Source organism: Platichthys flesus, chromosome 3, assembly GCF_949316205.1.
Source record: "Platichthys flesus chromosome 3, fPlaFle2.1, whole genome shotgun sequence".
NCBI classification, from domain to species: Eukaryota; Metazoa; Chordata; class Actinopteri; order Pleuronectiformes; family Pleuronectidae; genus Platichthys; species Platichthys flesus.
The window spans coordinates 2904305-2923423 of NC_084947.1; the positions used below are offsets into that span (position 1 = coordinate 2904305).

The 19119-nt window shown below is 44.4% G+C and overlaps 1 protein-coding gene across 2 annotated transcripts in view; it reads left to right on the forward strand.

The window, feature by feature from the left end:
* LOC133936418 (spermatid perinuclear RNA-binding protein-like) overlaps nt 1–14623 on the forward strand; it is a 41405-nt gene extending 26782 nt beyond the window's left edge. Inside the window, exons 7-19 of one of the 2 annotated variants that reach the window (XM_062381323.1) lie at nt 586–701; nt 1993–2088; nt 2229–2340; nt 4295–4392; nt 5809–5902; nt 6131–6199; nt 8943–9151; nt 9948–10097; nt 10701–10835; nt 11177–11317; nt 11481–11604; nt 11922–11972; nt 13902–14623. In XM_062381323.1, the coding sequence (XP_062237307.1) occupies nt 586–701; nt 1993–2088; nt 2229–2340; nt 4295–4392; nt 5809–5902; nt 6131–6199; nt 8943–9151; nt 9948–10097; nt 10701–10835; nt 11177–11317; nt 11481–11604; nt 11922–11972; nt 13902–13990 (1484 nt within the window). In that variant the 3' untranslated portion in view covers nt 13991–14623. Of the gene's footprint in view, nt 1–585; nt 702–1992; nt 2089–2228; nt 2341–4294; nt 4393–5808; nt 5903–6130; nt 6200–8942; nt 9152–9947; nt 10098–10700; nt 10836–11176; nt 11318–11480; nt 11605–11921; nt 11973–12068; nt 13139–13901 lie in introns of those variants that run through there. The other variant, XM_062381324.1, reaches the window with a different exon arrangement.
* Nucleotides 14624–19119: the final 4496 nt, after the last annotated feature.

Below are 19119 nucleotides of genomic sequence, written 5' to 3' on the forward strand. Positions count from 1 at the left end.
TCCCGAGAACAAACAGCCTTCACTTTCTTTCCAGGGTGGCGTTCTCACTCAAGATGTTTATGTTGTTGTTGTTGTTGTTGTCATATGCTGTCACTCTTCTTCTGCTGTAATTCTCCCATGGCTCCGCCTCCAGTCATGGCAGGAGGGCCCCCCCCCCCCCCCCACAGGGACCTGTTTGTGGAGCGACTGTTTCAGTCAAACATAAACAGCTGATCGACATCGCAAGAGGGAAAATACTAGCATGCCCCCCCACCCCACCCCCCCCAACAAAACCTGCAGTGCAAACTTTAAATCTTTGAATCGCTGCACTCAGAATTTCCTGAGCTGATGAATCAATGGATGTGTTGTAAATCTGACCTTTGACCCGAGTCCTCGCCATGCTCTCATTTCTCCTCCTGCACTGTAATCGATAACAGACTAATCTCCAGCCACTGATCTGCATCACGAGTGAGACTCCAGCCCCCCCCCCCCCCTTTTCAACCCTGCTGCCTGTGTGTGTGTGTGTGTGTGTATGTGTGTGTGTGTGTGAGGTCAGCGAAGTCACACTCACACTCTGTCCTGTCTCACCCTGTCCCCTCTCTCCAGAGAAGGGCGATCAAGACATCCACAAGGACGAGGAGGAGGAGGAGGAGGACGATGTCCTGGACAGGCACCAGTGCCGGGCAGCACTGGCGTTGCTCCGACATGCCAAATGGTTCCAGGTGAGCTGAGCAGACTGTGATGGAGCCACAGACCTTCTGGTTAGAGGTAGACCCGCTCTACCCCCTGAGCCACTTGCTGCCCCCAGTTAGTGTAGAAGGAAGTTAAATCCCAGCAGCCCAATGTTTCTCGTGCTTTAATTCTTCACCTTCTGTATAGACGAGGATATGTCCTCCACTCTGCTCTGAAGTCACGTGTCAACCATCTCCACCCTCTGACGTGCAAAGTATGAAGATGTTAGAACGAGTGTTGCCCTTCCTTTGAATCATATCGTCCGGCATCAACCCCACGGACATAATCTGCAGATCCTCAGGAATCATGTGACATAGACAAGACAGTGTTTAATACGAGTTTTGCTAGAACAGCTTGGAAACTGTAGAGGAGGAAGCTGACACAGCGATTTAACTCTGACGGACACTTCACCACATCAGGCATCAAACTGCCGTGCTGCATGAAGTGGGTTGTTCAGCTGCTGAGGGAGGGCGGGGGAGGATTGGGGGGGGGGGGGTGAAGGTCAGGTGAGGCAGTGAGCAGCTCCCCTCAGGGCAGGAGAGCCAAATGCTAAATGTAGTGTCAGAGTGAAGAGCTGCACTGCAGAGTGAAGGTGAGGATTCACTCTATATTCAGACATCACTCTCCTGGATTCAGCCCCATACCTCATTTCATCTCATAACCAGTATCTGTGATCTTCATCATATATTTGTTTTTGAAGTCAATGTCACCATCATCATCTTCATCATCGTCATCGTCTCCATTTTCCTTTCAATCACTGCTTCTTCTAATTTCCAATTTAATGCTCTTCTCTCTTTATGAACATTGACAGAAGTGGTGTTGAATAAATTTGTGAACAAAAGCCGAGAAAAATTAATATTAAGTTTTCTAATTGTTTTTTCTGACTGAACCTTAACTTGTACGTGACTAAACTCCATGGAGAGGACCTGCTCCCGATGTAGATATGAAGTATTTACATATAAAAGGACCATTCCAGGGTGAAGAATTCCTGGTTCTGCTCCATAATCAATCCATATTTTATTGTGTTATGCTGTTAATGAAGAGACAAACTGGAGACAGGACATTGTGACTTAATTTTCTACAACTTCACCGATTGGCCGAGATGTTCGAACACCAAATCCAGTTTTTCAAGCATATTGACAGTTCGGGGATCTTGAAAATGCATCGTCAGGTGCTGGAGATCTGGAAACACCAGACTGCTGTCATGTGAAAATGCTGCTCAGTAACTTCTGTGTGTCTGTGTGTGTGTCTGTGTGTGTGTGTGTGTGTATACCCCCCCAGGCGCGTGTCACAGACCTCAAGTCCTGCGTCATCATCTTGAGGATCCTCAGAGACATGTGCAACACACTGCCAGCGTGGCAGCCCCTCAAAGGACGGGTAAGGGACGTCCATAGAATCACAACAGTCTCACACGGCCCTGTCCTCCCTCCTCATTCAGTCTCCGCTCCTGACTTCAGCTGATTTACTTTGCGCTGTGTCCAGTTGTCCAGTGTCTTCTCGCTGTGTGTCCTCCCCAGCCTCTGGAGCTGCTCTGTGAAAAGGCCTTGGCCACCTGCAACCGGCCGCTGGGTCCAGCTGAGGCCCTGCGTCGCGTCATGGAGTGCGTCGCCTCAGGGATCCTCCTGCCAGGTCTGTGATCCTCCACGTCAGCCTCCACACCTCCCTGCTCCAACTGTTCAGCCCCCGGGTTAGAGGTCCTGAACCTGCACTACCCATCAAAGGGTGGAAACTGGTGTGAACGGTGAATTGGTGGCTGAACTTATAGGAAGACTTGAGGTCAATACGAGTTTTAAGCGAAGACCATTTTGAAGTGGTTAGAAACATGGTTAGTGGTGATTTTATGAATGAGTCTGAGGGGACAGAGTCCTCTGTCTCTGTCTCTGTCTCTGTCTGAGCAGATGAGACAAAGACTGAACGAACACCAGAGCAGTTCTCTTTCAGACGACTCAGTTTTTTTTTTTTTTTTTTTTTTATATTTTTGTTTATTGGAAGTAGTTTCACGAGATACAGCAATATAACAGGGAATACTTCCATCTTACATTTTTTCCCATCTTTTTATCCCTCCCACATTCCCATCCCCAGCACCCATAACAAACCCATAAACACGAAAAAACAACCAAATATAAAAATAAATAAATAAAATAAAATAAATAATTAAAGGGGAAGGGTGAATTGTTTATTCACCCCCCCCATTTATTTTAAAAATAAAATAAATGGGGGGGAGGGGGGGGCTCAGTCATCACCATAACGCAGAGTTGTCAGAGACTCAATATGACTTAAGAGAGGTCTCCAAGTCTTTTCAAATGAATTTAAGGAACAATTCAGGGAAAATCTAAGCTTTTCAGACGACTCAGTTAGACTCGGGCCACTTCCAGCAGGGGAGCTGAACTCTGACCTCGACTGTCGGCCAGTTTGAGTATTCGATGGGGGGGGGGGGGGGGCAGCTCTCTGTTGGACGCCACTGAGGTCAATCAGCTCTGCACTGGCTGCAGCCGTGGTCGGGTGAGAACCCAGGGACTGACCAACGTGATGTTCTTACAGAAAACCTCTGACAGTAGAAGGAGGAGAAGCTGATTATCAGAACTTTACTCACCAGGTTAGCTGCTGAATCTGAAGCCTTAAAGGAAACAAATTGATAAACACATGAATATAATTTTCAGGAACAATTATGGGTGTGAAAGGTTTGATAAAAGCGATCAGAGAAATCTATCAACGAGCTCTCATGAGGTAAAAAAAAAAGCTCAACAAGACAAATATAAATATTGTTTTTATCTCTGCAGGAGATGTAGAAACAAGACTCATGATTCCAGCAGTTTTTATGTTATTATGATTCGTGAATCAAGTTTTTCACGGACCCAGCCGATGCTCCGCCCTCTGCTCAATACACTTTTAATCTTGTAGAGGATGAAAGTAATTCTGACAGAAATGAAAATATGTGTGTGTCATCAGTGGCAGGAGTCGGCCTTAGTGAATGGCTTTCATATCAGGCAGCGACAAAATGAAATTACAAAGTTTGAAAGTGAAATTTAAATCATCAGAAAGAAGTGTTATTGGCTCCGAGGGTTGGCTTTTGATTTCATTACATATTTGGAATCTTTATCTGATGGTTTTGATCAATCAGTGGAGCAACAGTTGGAAACAGGTTTCAAAAGGGATTCAGTGAGAACACAACGTGAACTTTGTGTGGATTTCCATCGAGTTTGGACATTTCATATTCAGAAGGAGTCGTTGCAGTGACGGAACACAGACGATTCTGTAGATTGCAAAACGTTTATCTCCTGAGATCCCACAGACAGATTTGATCCGACGGTCGTCCACGTAGAAGAATTCATATTTATCTAATAAATAGAAAGAGGTCCTCAGATTTGTGTTTCCTCTGTCGCTGTCTAATCCCTGATGTGGGAAACGTTAAGCCTCCAGTGATGTGACTGGATTTTTAAAATTGACTTGAGGGGTTTTCCCTCAGTGGAGAAGCAGCAGGTGAATCACTGCTGTGTTGGAAAACGAGCTGAAGTCCGAGGTGTACGTTCCTCTTCGGGTCGGAACCTCGCTGTGGAAACACTGATGTGGTTTTTCTCCACAGGAGGACCTGGAGTTCATGACCCCTGTGAACGGGGACCTGCCGACATCCTGTCTGACCTCAGCGCCCAGCAGGCGGACGCCATCACACACAGCGCACAGGTCAGTCCACCCGCAGAGCAGCTCCCTTTACCCATCATGCACCTCTGCTGCGGAGACAACACCACACTTCTTTAGCTTTGAGCGGTTTATTATTGTGTGAGCACTTCTATCAGCAGGGGCTCTGACACTGTACCGTGATTCTACATCAGATCAGATCTGCACCTAGTGATTATTATTGCCAAAAAATTATTTTCTCAGTGGGGCAGCCGCAGGTTTAATGCTTTGCTCAAAGGCAATTTGACAGTAGCTGTCAAGGGAGATGGCGTTTTCGTGTCCACGTTATCCTGACGACTCCGAGGGTCTGAACCTCCTGGAGCTTTGCAGGAAGTTTTTAACAACGATTTGTGAAAACTCAAATTTATTCTCAGAAAAACTTGTAGACTTTTTTTTTACTTTGTCTAACACGACGGGAGGTCTTTCATTTGAACAGCTGCTTTCTGGAAGTCGTCTTTACATCTCCAGCTCAGAGCTTTATAAAAAGTCCCCTTCCTGTTCTCCTGCCCTAAAACACCAGGAGCTAACTGATCCCTGATCATTAGTCAGGCCCAGAAAGAGAAACTCAGCCGTGCGACATGGGAGACCTTGAAACATCTCACCAGGGGGCACTTCCCCCCCCACCTCCCCCCCAAAGTCAGCGTATCTTCCTGGAATTCTGACGATTAGCGTTTCCTCTATACTGATTGAAGGAGGTGTGGGGGGTGGGGGGGGTATTTAAAGCTCACGTCTGCTCTATAAATAGCTGAGCGGCCGGACGCTGACCCTGGACAAGCAGCCCCTCGGTGCTGCGGAGCCTTGATGAACTAGCAGCGTAATTAGCCTCATAATAAGCGTGGGAACACTTTCCCTCACTCACACCCACAACAACCCCGACACCACAACTGCTGCTGCTGCTGCTGCACAACAAAGCCCCCCGGGCGGAAGATGTGGGCTCAGCGCTGAGGAATAGAAGAAGACATCATCAAATCTATCTTTTCCTCTCTCTCTCTCTCTCTCTCTCTCTCTCTCTCTCTCTCTCTCTCTCTCTCTCTCTCTCTCCGTCTCTGCCTCCTGCTTCGGTCTCTGGAGTAGGATGAAACGTGCCTGAAATGGAAAGCTTATATTTTTCTTTCTTTTTTCCTCTCCCTCCTTCATCTGTGCCCAGTGTTTACTCCCCTCCAACCCCCCCCCCCCCTTCACCCCCTCTATAATGCACAATGTTTGTCCCGACAGACAACGCAGGTTTACACAAACATGTGGCGACTCACACGAGCCTCCAGGATAATTAAAACGTATTGATCGGAGAATAAATGGAATCGAAGCAGCCCGTTTATTTCTCTGCTCTCAGGGTTCTGTTGCTTTACCAATCCAGTGATGTGTCCTTATTCTGTGTGTGTGTGTGTGTGTGTGTGTGTCTGTGTGTGTGTGTGTGTGTTACAGCATGCGTTACGCCTCCTCGCCTTCGGACAGCTTTACAAGGTCTTGAATATGGATCCTCTCCCTGCGAGCAAACCCTCCCCAAGACTGTTTGAAGGTGTGTGTTTGTGTTTTCATCATTTGTGTGTTTGTGCGTCCACTATGTGCCTTTTGTTTTGTTTGTATCCCTCTGTTATTCACCTCTTCACTCCTGTGTTGTGTGACCTGCAGTAACAGTGATAATGAGGACGTGTGTCGTTTGTGTGCCCTCTCTCTCGTGGTCTGTGCGTGTTGTGTTATGTTTGATGTCACCTCTGATCGCTCTGTGTGTGTTTGGGCTCCGCAGGCGGTTGTCAGAAGAGGCTCCGGGAGGAAGTCGGGTCGGACGACAGAGACTTCATCAAACGGATGAAAGGTGATTTTACTCGTCGATCTCAATCCTCCTGCTTCACCTTCAGGAAACAAATAATGAAATCTGCTGTGTCGAGGGCGAGAGGAGGGAAGTGCACACACAAGAATCAGTTGGTTTGTTTGTCTGTTTGTCAGCTGGATTACGCAAAAACTACTGAACAGATTTCCATAAAACTTGGTAGGGGAATGGAACATGGGCCAAGAGAAAAGCCAATTCCGTTTAAGCAGTGTCCGTCTGTTTGCTCACGTGTCCAAATTACACCAAATTCGACTCTGCACTTCCTCAGGCCCTCAACAACACACATGACAAGTATGAAGCTGATCAGATGAACGCTTCTCGAGATATGTGAGCCACATACACACAGACAGAGATTTCTCTGATTAGTAGATATTGAGGGATCTGATATCAACGACTGTAATTTGGAGCAGATCACAGTTAAAATCAAGATCCAGTGGATTTAAAAGTGTCGGCTAGAAACCTGTAAGTGACACAAAACCTGTAACTGACCCAACTGTCTTTTAATCAACCTTTGATCTCTACCGATTCAAGACCATTGAGTCTAATGAGCTTCTTCAAGTTGACATTTCGGTCCTCAGAAGTAGCGGCAGAGTGAGCGCTCACCTCGCTGCCCTCTGTGGTAAAATCCCTCCAAAGGTCAACCTCGCTGTGACATCACAACGTTCTGCAAAAACACTTTTCTGGACGATATATTCAACGACACAACTCGAGTGAGAACTTCTACATTTGACATAAAAAACTCATATACACACTGAGCTTTCAGTTGTATATTTGTGGAACCCGCCACAGCACATGGGGGGTGTGTGTGTGTGTCTGTGTGTGTCTGTGTGTGCTCTGGACAGTCGGCTCTCAGGGTTTGTGTAAGAGGTGGAGTCGATGGAGCTGAAAGCATGAGCAGTGAGGCAGAGCTTTTCTTTGACGCGCTGATTCGAGCAGAATCAAAACGACGCGTCAGGTTAAAGAACAGACAACCCGCTGTTTGTCGTGTTTTCACTTCGGTCTGTGTCGGAGGAGAGAAAACCCTCAGACCCTGAAGCCTTCATGAGATCCCGTCAAGAAACCAGGGAGGTGTCCTGTGTCACCAGCTCCGTCGATCACCGTGAAACCAACTGCATGAAGCAGGTTTCAAAGTTAAAACGCTTTAAGGTTGTCAGGTTGAAGGGGGAGAGGAGGAGCAGAGGAAGTTCATCAGGAATCAGTCTCTGCTCCTGTGGTCAGTTCCATCTCCAGCTTCTTATTGGTCTGCATTGCTTTGGTCGGACACAGGTTCGAACCCAACTTTCCCCTCACTGATGGCTGCAGCCCCCCCCCCCCGGTGTCTGTCGGTGTCACAGTAATTAAATCGACTCTCACCGAGACGACTCTCATCTGCCTGTAGTTCAAAGGAGGTGACAGGAGGCCGAGATAGAGAGGGATTAATTATCTCACTGCCTCCCGCCGCACAAACCCTCACATGTACACACACCATGTACACACACCACGTACACACACCACGCACACACATATTGCACACTCCCCCTCTCCTCCTCCTGGCACCTGTCCATCACATTCTTCTCCCTCAGCGTCTCCTCAGCTGCTTCGTGTTTCCCGATGTGAAGTGACACCTGTTTGAATACGTGAATATTTATTTGAGCATTTCCACTGTTTTCCTCAGGTTTTCTAAAAGGAGGTGAAAGAGTTCAAATATCTTTTCATTCTGTTTCTGAGACTAAATACTCTTGAGTTCTCACGTTTAATGCTGAGTCAGATTTAAACTTAAATTCACTCAAACTGCATCAAATCTCCGGGAAAGCATCGAAAAGTTAAAAAAAAACTGATCACGGTGAATCTGTTGAGGGATGAAACCTGAACCAGGGAATAAACCCAGGATTTAGACATCACTTGTTTCACATTACAAACATTTTGCTCAGTTTCTCAGACAGGGAAGTAAACACATTAAGGATTGTTTGTCCTTGGAGGAGGAATCAGGTCTCTGGTCTGATTTCATTTAGTCTGATTGTTATTCCAAAGTGTTTTTCAGACTCAGGAACATGAACAAATCTTCTGCAGCTTCAAAACTCAATTGCCACAAAGCTGCAGCTGGAGACGGTCCGAGCTTCTGTTGTAATCGATGTCACAGAGTGTCACGGTTTCACTTCCAACTCATCTGTGAGATACTATTGCTCAGAGGCTCCGGGGCAGCGGAGAGCTCCTCAGGTCCTCAGCTCCTCAGCTCTCCTCAGTGTGAAGTGTCTCAGACGCTGAGTGTGAGGTCGCTGTCGGCTGCGTCCCCTCAGCTGCTTATCAACCGTGACAGAGCCAATCAGAGGGCGGCTGACACTTCCCGCTCCTGGATTCATGAGTGAAGTCTGTGCACGGAGCTCAGGGAACATGTGTCAGGTTTAAAACACACATGTTTTCCACTTAGCTGCTAAAGAGCCTGTGTCGTTTATGTGTGAAAAGACACAATTCTGTTGACATGCTTCGGAGTTCACGTCTGAAAACGGCTCCAGTGAAACTCCTTTGCCAAATTTGAAATGATTCTCTCGAGGTCAAAGACATTTTTAGGTTCACAGTGGCATTGACCTTTGATCTTCAACCATCTAATACTAATTGTTTTTTGTACCAAATTCAGAGAAACTCCCTCAAGGTGTTCTTCAATTATCTGGTTGACTGGAGGGACGACCAGAAAACCTTAATGTCTGTTATTAGAGGTTCAGTCTTCACACCTATGTCTCTGCTCCTTTAGTGCTGGACTGGAGGATGACTGACCCGAACCACCCCATGAACGCCCTGATGCGTCTGAACCAGATCCACCCGAGTCTCCAGTACCGCCTGCTGTCCCAGTCCGGCCCGGTCCACGCTCCGGTCTTCACCATGTCCGTGGAGATCCAGGGAACCACCTACCAGGCCACGGGGAACTCCAAGAGAACCGCCAAGCTCCAAGTCGCCCTCAAGGTGTTTACAGTTTGGAGTGTTTCTCTGGGAAAAACAAACGTTAGAATCGTAGCAAACTAAGATGATGTAGGAACATTTACAGTTTCACACAGCGGCTGCAGACAGAGGCTGAAAACTCTTGTTTGAGTGGATTTTATTTGACCTGCAGATGGCGCTCAGAGCTGCAGGATTAACTCATAGCCCAATTAACAGCTTGTGGTTTATATTCTCTGCACAAGTCCAGGGAATATCATAGAAATGAGTTCAGCAGTTAAAAATAATCCTGTTTACTAAATCTTTCCTTGTGTTGTGTGGATTCATCCCACTTTTAATAACCTCTAAGTCTTTAAAACTGATCTAGAGTTCAGCTTCACTTTATGACCTGTCATGATCTGTATTAAATGAAATTAAAAAGAATACTCTACCCAGTTTTTAGGATTCACAGTTAACTGAATATCTGTTTTTTCCAAAGCTCAGGTGTTTGAAGTGGCCACTACTGAGCTCCAGCAAACTCTGACCAAACAATTCATCACAGATAATAAACAAAGCAAAAAATCGGAAGATTAACCGATTAAGAAAATAATGGTTTGAGGGATGATGTATGAGAATCGTTGAATAACATCCGAGCTCTGCTCATGAGATGTAAAAACAGAAAATCGTTTTGTTGACCTCAGTCAGTTCGAATGTTTTTCACACACGTTTATTCACACGTCCAGCTCATCCAGCTGATGTCCCCTTCACAGCAGCTCACTGGTTGTAATGCCTTGCTCATGAACAGTCAGAGATGATGGATGTGAACCTGTGACTCACTCCTCAGGCGCTGCAGGCTCTGGGCTTCGTTCTGCCCGGCGACACAGACGTGGACTCGCTGAGTGCCGACGAGAAGTCAGATGGTGAAGGGAAGAACGACAGGATGTCCAGCAGCTCCAGCTCCACCTCCATCACCTCCTCCACAGACACACAGGAGGTGGGGAACACACACACACACACACACACACACACACACACACACACACACACACAGAGAAAACACTGGGATTGTTAACTCTCACTCTTTGATTGATGCTCAGTGATGAGATCCTTCACTAATCACAGTAACATCATTGAGCTCGATAACAAATCATAAATATCTATTTCTCGTCCTGTTATAGTCAGTGTTATCATTTGAATATTTAACTCTCTGCTCAAATATCCTCACTGGAAATGTTTTAGAATCTTCCTGTTTAAATCAACCTTAAATAAAAAACCATAACAGTTAAAACATTAAATAAATTGGCAGCAGAAAGCCATATAATAATATCAGTGCTTTTATTGTTTATTAAGATATATGAACCTTTAATCAGAGGTCCTAGATTTAGAAGATATGAAGCATTTGGAGATTATCCAGGAAATGACATCACAGTGAGATCAACAACAACTTTTCTACTGCAGAGTTCAAAGTTTTAAGAACTTTTGTGCTAAGAGTCACATTTACACATCAGGTTCTTCAGTTACAGTTTCATCATACATAATATAACGTGGTTGATTCATTGGAGCAGGACGTCCGGCCTGATTCTCTGTCCGTCTCCAGTCCAGAGCTCCAGGTCCGATTCTGACGGCCGGAGGTAAGAACCCGGTGATGGAGCTGAACGAGAAACGCCGCGGCCTCAAGTACGAGCTGATCTCAGAGAGCGGCAGCAGCTACGACAAGCGCTTCATCATAGAGGTACGAGAACACGCCCCCACGCTGGGAACTCACCGACTTTCGAAACTGTGTGAAAACCGTTATTTCTACTGACAAACAAAAACAACTAGAATGTCTCAGTCGAGCTCAATTCTCTTTCAATTCAGTCAAGCTGATCCAACATGCACTCAGATATTAGTTCTCTCAACATGTCTGGGTTCTTTCATCGAGATTCAGGAATTATTCTCTGAGGAATGAAGCAAAATGTAAAAAGATTATTACCTCACATCTTCCTCAAGTCCCATCATTCTAGCAAATCTCAGCAGTTTCTGAAACCACATTTAACTTCCTGAGCTTGCCTGTCTTTGTGTCGTGTGCGACAGGTGGAAGTGGACAAGCAGGTTTTTCGGGGAACAGGTCCCAATAAGAAAGTAGCCAAGGCGGGCGCAGCGCTAGCCGCCCTGAAGAGCCTGTTCTCCGGCTCCAGCTCCACCAGTAGCAAGAAGAGACGGCCCAATCCTCCGGTGAGTGATCGGCCAGGACGAGGCTGACAGCAGCAGCTCTCCTGCAGCCGGAAGTAACCCAGCGTCAACTCTGTGTGTGTGTGTGTGTGTGTGTGTGTGTGTGTGTGTGTGTGTGTGTGTGTGTGTGTGTGTTCTGTGTGTGTGTCTCTGTGTGTGTTTGCAGCCAAAGCGGCCGATGGCCTCGGTGCTGACCCTCCCGGCCCTCGCTGCCAGACCTCACCGCCTCCCCGTCATCCCCCGAGCTCCCTACATCAGCACCCCCCCCACCCACGGCTACATCCCCCCAGGTGAGCGACACACACCAGAGCACCTGAGAGACGTCTCGTCAGGAAACAAGGTCAAACAATCGAGCGGATTCAGGTTATACGCCAGATTTTTCCTCATCAAGAAGACAAAACCTGATCATCGTAAACATCGTGATTTACGATGATCAGGTTCAAGTCAAGTTCGGCTGCAGTGGTTCAGCTACGTGTACCTAATAAACTGGCCGCTGATTTAACATCGCAGATTCCTGTTCTCAGTTAAATAATAATTAATCAATTGATAATCGAATGATTAACTGTGTATATATATCAGTGAAGTTGTGCATTTTCTGTGCTCACAGGGTTCGGTGCTCCCTTCGGTTACAGCCCTGCAGGGCCCCTCCCTGCCTACGGTGAGATCCTCTTCATCAATAACTGATACATCCATTAAATCTTCATCACATCATCCCAATATTATTATTTGTTTTCTTTTCTTTGCTCCTCCTCAGGTTTTCCCTCCAGAATGTCCCCAGTAGTTCTCCCAGTCATCAGAGTCCCCCCATCTTACCCCGTCACCCACCTCTACCCATATTAAGACTCATCTCACAGGAAATCACTGTTTTTCCAGACTTCTGACCAGTTTCTCCATCAGCACCAGTTCCTGCTCCAGCTTCATTACATTGAATCTGCTCATTAGAAAGTTGTGCTCTGATAAATCAGCTCTGAGATCATCAAACCATTAAAACCATCTGATAAAACAGTTTACTTCATAAACATGTCAAGTATTAAACACAGGAAAACTTCTGCTACATGACGTAAAATAATCATTTATCTACAATAACCTGTAACAGACGATTTAAACAAAATTAAAATCAAACTAATTCTGTTGACCGACCAATGGTTTAATATCTGAATTATCAATTCAGATTTTGTGTTATCCTGCGAACAAACAAACAAACAAACAAACAAACAGTGTTTCTCAATAACCATCTTCTAAATCGTCCACAGTTTCATAATGAACCAGAAAATGTTTTTTACAGTTCTCATAATATCACAAGATATTAAATTCTCTACCTTGGTGTTTTGCTCCATTGCTGCTTTGTATAACTTTGTGCAGAACCATTTGTGGCACAATTTTCTGCTTGTTTGCGTTATCTTCCATAAAGTTGTTGCCGTCCTCGCAGACACTCAGACCTCATAGTTTCAGCTGCAGACCTAGTCTCTGTACCTCAATAAAACAGAAACTGTTTCAGGTTAAATAGAGAAATAAGTAAATATCTAATGTAGATATATTTCATTCATGAATATCCAATGTAAGAAACAGCCACAGATGAATAAACATGGGATGGATCAGAGAAGTTTAACTGGTGGATGTGAACCTTGTGTTTTCTTGAGAGAAACAGGTTCACGTCCCTCTGATGCACCGACACACGTTTTCTTTCAGTTTGGATATTTGATGTTTACACTTTCTCTTCAGTTTGAGCCATTTTGTGTTGAGTTATTATAAAAACTCTCTTTTCAGGGAGGTTCTTACTTTGACCGGTTTGTAGATAATATTCTTTTAAAATAAATGAATATTTTTGTGAACGGGCTGAGTCGTCATGATTTATGTTTTTTTTGTGGGTTAAGACTTTTTGCTGCAGAAAAAAAGCTTCTTTTCAAAGACGCTTTTGCAGATTATTCATCTTAAGTTATTAAATGAACTTGTGTCACAAACCTTTTATAAAATGAGTCGCTTATAAAAACTCTGTTCAAATTGTAAACTGATGTAGAGAACTTTCATCATTACATCAACCACAGAGGTTTGGTTTTCAGCGTCAAATACAACAAGTTCTCTTTCAGTCCACGTCTCATCCTTCCACCAAGTTTTTTCTTATCCACATGTTGGTAGTTTGTGTGAGATCTCAAACAGACAGGAGTGAGAACAGGTAACAATCTCTCCGGTGAAGTCGATGTCACCGTCAAAGCTAAAACGTCTTTAAAGGTAAACCTGCTCCAAACTTTCATTATCGATCTTCCAGGAGTTCTAAAACCACGAGTCTGAAATGAAGTTTGGAGAAAATCTGATTATTGATCAGCTGTAAACTTGTGATTGTTTTTTGTGTGCAACCTGCGGATCCTTTGTTTCTGGATGGGAACTTGTTGACGATCCCAGAGAGAAATAACGTAGCAGAGCCGCAGTGTGATCGATAAACTTGCCGGGCTGCACTGAATCTACTTATTTCCCTCGACCCTTCACGATCCGGGGAGACTCCACTAGACGTTTCAGGAGCTTCTAAACTAGCAGGTGATGATTTGTGCTGCTGTTAACATCCCCCCCCCACTGCTTGTGTCTCCTGCAGGCGGCCTGTACATCGACAGTGCCTACTACCAGCCGCAGACCATCGCCACCCCTATAATCATCCACCTGGGCCCTCAGGATCTTTTCTGACCCTCGCTCGGCTACAGACTCAACCTCCTGTTTAATCCCCGGCCCTTATTAAACTCTGTCAGCGCCTCTCAGTTACTGCAGCACCGCTCCCCCGGGGTTCTGCTTCCAATTGAGACACAGCAGCAATATTGAAAGCAATATGGAGGAGAGCGCACCGCGGGCGACACCGTGCCGGCTGCAGGGTCGAGTGAGGAAGAGGAGGCAGGGTCGAGTGAGGAAGAGGCTGCAGGGTCGGGTGAGGAAGAGGCTGCAGCCGGGACCTGGTTTGGAAAAACATCAATAAAACACAAAGCAATACTTCTCCTGCCTTCGGGAATCTCAACTGGACTCTGAGCTGAAACAAACAATGTGATCTGCTGAATGTAAATACAATATTTAATACTCTGTACATATGAATGTTTGTGAGTTTTCAATATATATATAAACATGTTAATATGTTTGAATATGTAAAACCTACTGACGGGGAAAGAAACTTATTTATAACATATCTCTGAATGTAAATACAGTAGTGACTGAAGTAGCTTTGTATTGAAAGCACCGTCAGATATGATATATAATAAATACTCCTAGTTACATTACATTTTACAGGTTGTCTATATCACTGTATTGGTATGTTTATGGTATTTAATCTCAAATTAAACATTATTGCATATATTACGTGAAGTACTACTTTGATTATCCAGAGCAACAACACAATAATTCATACAAGTTTACAAAAACTGTTTTAAATCATCTTCAAAAGGAAGTTTGTCATCACCTGTTTTTAAGATTTAATAAGTACTACCCAAATAATGTATAACTAACTGTATTATGCATTTATAGTAAATTATATTTGAGACACAAAAACTTCTGAAAAATTTAGATTTTTGTTTGTTGGTAGATTTTAAACAATTGATTTAGATTTGTATAACTACAGAATCTTAACTGATTTATTTCCGAATACAACAAATGCCTCATTTCTGCAATAACAACCTCTTTAATCTCGACTTGCTGACAGACCAGTTATATTTTCTTATCACTATAAACCAAGTTCCAGTGACAGCTCAGATCATAAACTGTAAATAAACAAATGAAGCCAAATATTACAGATTCAATCGTCGGTGCACGCTCGACCAATGAGGGGTCAGTCTCAGCTGTCAATCATTACATGTCCGCCCGTTTTAACACCTCAAATAACTTATTTTAAATCTGAGAGTGAAGGAAACGTCTGATTAGAAACCGTGAGATTCAAATAACGGCAGCAGACGAACCTTTAGAACATCTGTGACTGAGCAGCTGGGAGGACGAAGAGGAGGAAGAGGAGGAAGAAGAGGAAGGACGTGGGCTGGTGACTCTGCTGGAGCCGTCACCTCGACACAGCACCTTCACCACAGCATCCCACAGCAGAGGAATATGAACAGTGTTGATGTTATTACCTGTTGGTTTATGACTGGAATATTTATTATTATTGTCCATTATATAAACCTTCACTTCCCCCGAGGCAGAGATCCGTTCGGCCTGACATCGTTTTTCACCTGTGATCACATCTCCGGCTCTGAGGGGTTTTGGTTTTAGAGATGAAATTATGACAAATTTCCCAAAAAAAAAAAAAAAAAGAAGCTTTTATTCCAGGTTCAATTTCTCAAGGTTTTCATCCTTCATCAGCAGCATAACACAAGACTTGTCCCACAGGTTCCATCTGTACCCCAGAGGTCAGAGGTCAGAGGTCAAAGGTCAATGACAAGATGCACGTTGGCAATGAATACATTAACATAAACCTATGTTAATAAATTGAAGGATAATTTACGTCTCATCTGGTAAGTTTCCACATTTTAAATCAGGGAGAGGAGACACGTGCGTCCCGTCGTCATCACCTCTTCTTGACCCTGATTGGTTGAAGCTTTGAGTGAAACATTAAATCTGTAAATGTCACAGACGAAATCTCCTCTGGTTCTGAGACTGAGTCCGATCAGCGGTCCCCCTGGTTGATTAGAACAGTGCAGAACTGCACCGACGCCCGGCTGCTCGGTGACATGACGCCTGAGTCAACAACATCCTACACAACAAGTGTGGGTCCGAAAAAACTGAAATCAACGAAGTTATTCAGTGGAGCAACAACTTCTTGGCTTTTATCTTAACGGTGTCAAAAAGTCAGAAGTAAAGTTACAACTTCTTTCACAGTTTGATTTTCTTTGTTGTGGAAAATCTGACATAGTTGTATGCTTCTATGTGTGACAAAGAATCAGTAGTGAGGATGTTGTGTGTTTGTTTTGTTTGTGTGATATAAAATCAGTGGTGAGGATAATGTGTTTGATATAAAATCAGTGGTGTAGATATTGTTTGTTTGTTGTGCATGATATGAAATCAGCGGTGAGGATTTTGTGTGTTTGTTGTGCGTGATATGAAATCAGCGGTGAGGATGTTGTGTGTTTGTTGTGTGTGATGTGAAATCAGCGGTGAGGATGTTGTGCGTTTGTTGTGTGTGATATAAAATCAGTGGTGAGGATACTGTGTTTGATATAAAATCAGTGGTGTAGATGTTGTGTGTTTGTTGTGTGTGATATAAAATCAGCGGTGAGGATACTGTGTTTGATATAAAATCAGTGGTGTAGATGTTGTGTGTTTGTTGTGTGTGATATAAAATCAGCGGTGAGGATAGTGTGTTTGATATAAAATCAGTGGTGTAGATGTTGTGTGCTTGTTGTGTTTGATATAAAATCAGCGTTGAGGATGTTGTGTGTGATATAAAATCAGTGGGTAGAATGTTGTCAACTGTTTTTGTGCGTCAGGATTGTGCGGTTGCAGACTCGGGGACGTATCAGATGGAGGTCCAGATCCTGCTGGTATTTTTGGCGCTGAGACAGAAGCCAGAAGGTGTTGGATTACGCAACATGGACACACGCTGTCTTCACTGTGTGTCATCTTATATCAGTGCTCAAGGACCATGATGCATTGCAGCGCATTCTTCGGCTGCAGGTTTGAGACCAATGAGCTCAGAGGACAACGATGAGGTCATGAGATAAAACGTTTATGACATCACCATCAGTGGAGGTGCTCGACCATTAACTGAACTTTCTTACTGTTTCTATCTGTTGTGTGGTTACACAATATTCTGAGAAGCATAACGACAACATCTTTATGAAATCTTTTGTTGACCTGTCACAAATATTTAATCAGAGGATGATTGCTGCACTGATTTGGTCGTTCTGTCGGTTCCTGTTTGTTTATGGAGCTGGAATTTCACAAGGAAATTATATATATCTTGTTTATTCTCATTTCCAGACACACAAGTCTCTAAATTTGAAATACGGATGAAAGATTATAGGGCAACATTCCTGCAGCCTTAGAGTGGAGCTGTGAACAGGAGTTTCTGCAGTGAGGTCACAGCGCCCTCTGCTGGAGTGGAGATTCATCTGAGGAGCAGACACTACCTTCATTTATCTTTTTATGACTAGATTACAACTAAACGCCGAAACTGCCCCAGAACCAAACCTGAAACCGACCTTCAAGAAGCAGCTTGTCCCCGACACTGGTTCCTGTACGTTGAATTAAACCAGGAGATGGCAGCAGACCTCTGTGAGACACTGACCTGAGATCAGCTGCAGCAGCATCAACACAGGCTGCTTTGTCTCCTCTGACACTGAGGATGAACGTCACAGAATCACAGACCGGCTGTTGTCTCTGCCAAATATGTGACTTCCTACAGTTGTTCTCACAGGGTCTTTTTATTTTGATCCCAGCCTCAGCGCTCGGACCACAGTGTTTCCTAAAACATGGGGAGTGTTGGAAGCAGCAGCAGCAAACAGGCCGTTCATCACGAGGAAGCTCAGAACACCTCGGCCTGATAAAGACTTGTTCTACCACAGGCCCTTTCTGAGACGTCCTGTTGTTCAGGAGTTTCAGCTGAAATACAGAAGATTTGAACAGAAGAGGAAATGTAAACTTGACTGTAGAATAACTATCTTCTCTCCTGACGAATACTGTCTTCACTCAAAACATCCTGGGATCCCGGTGCCACCATCTTGTGCTTTTTTCGTCCAAAGTAATTTGAAAACACTCCCTAACTCCAGCAACTGAAAATAAAGGATTAAACCTGGAAGCCTACTGATGTCACTTCCTGAGAATATATATATATAACATATAATATACTGTATAGATATATTTATGAGACATGACTGGAGCAGTCGAACCGGAAACTAACCAATCGGTCATCCTTTTGACTTTACACTGAACTCATTAGTAATTAATCATTATTTTAGTTCTTTATCAAGCAACCACCTGACGATCAGGACAGACCTTGTGCTTTCTCTTTATATAATAAACTGTTTTTTAAACACGTCTGAATGTGTCACACGATATCCAGTCTTTTCTCAAATGTTCCAAAGTAATAAATAGAGACTGAAGACATGAAAGATGAAATCTGAGGCCCATGTGATGCTGTGAACGCAGCCTGATCCAGTGGAGGTTGAGCTGCTGCACCTGCAGATCATGAGACCAGCCTGATAACAGAGCTGCTGTCTCTGGCTCAACACTGGGCTGTATTGTGGAGACGCAGCCGGGGGCCAATCGATCCAGCCAGAGCCCGAAAATCATCCTGACTTCAACCCCGGCAATCCTGAGAGGAAACAAGACGGTCACGGACCAGATGGGGGGGGGGAAAAATCATCATTATATTGTTTGGGGCGACTTAGAAACATCCACAACAAACAGTGGAACAAGAAGAGAGCCGTCAAATATGAAGAGCAAATATGAGTTGGTATAATAAGAGTACAAACGGCAGCCAAATGATCTGAGCTCTACACTGATCTTCTCTGAAACTTAGATGAGATATTTTTACATTAATTTTGGATCAAATGACTTTGGAGAAAAATACGATTTAAAAATCTGTGAGCTCAACTCGCTCAGTGAGGTTTCTGCCGCTGAATCTTTGTGTGATAAAAACTAGCTCAAATTACAGAACCCATAGTTTGGTCCGTGTCCCAGATGTTGACATGGAGAGGAGTTTACACCCTATACCGCAGCCAGCCACCAGGGGGCGATCGAGACATTTTGGCTTCGCTTTCGGAGAGACATTTGTTTAGTTTTTTTTAATTCTTCTAAGTTTCAAAATCACAGTTGTATTCACAGTTCTGGAATAAGAACCGGATTGT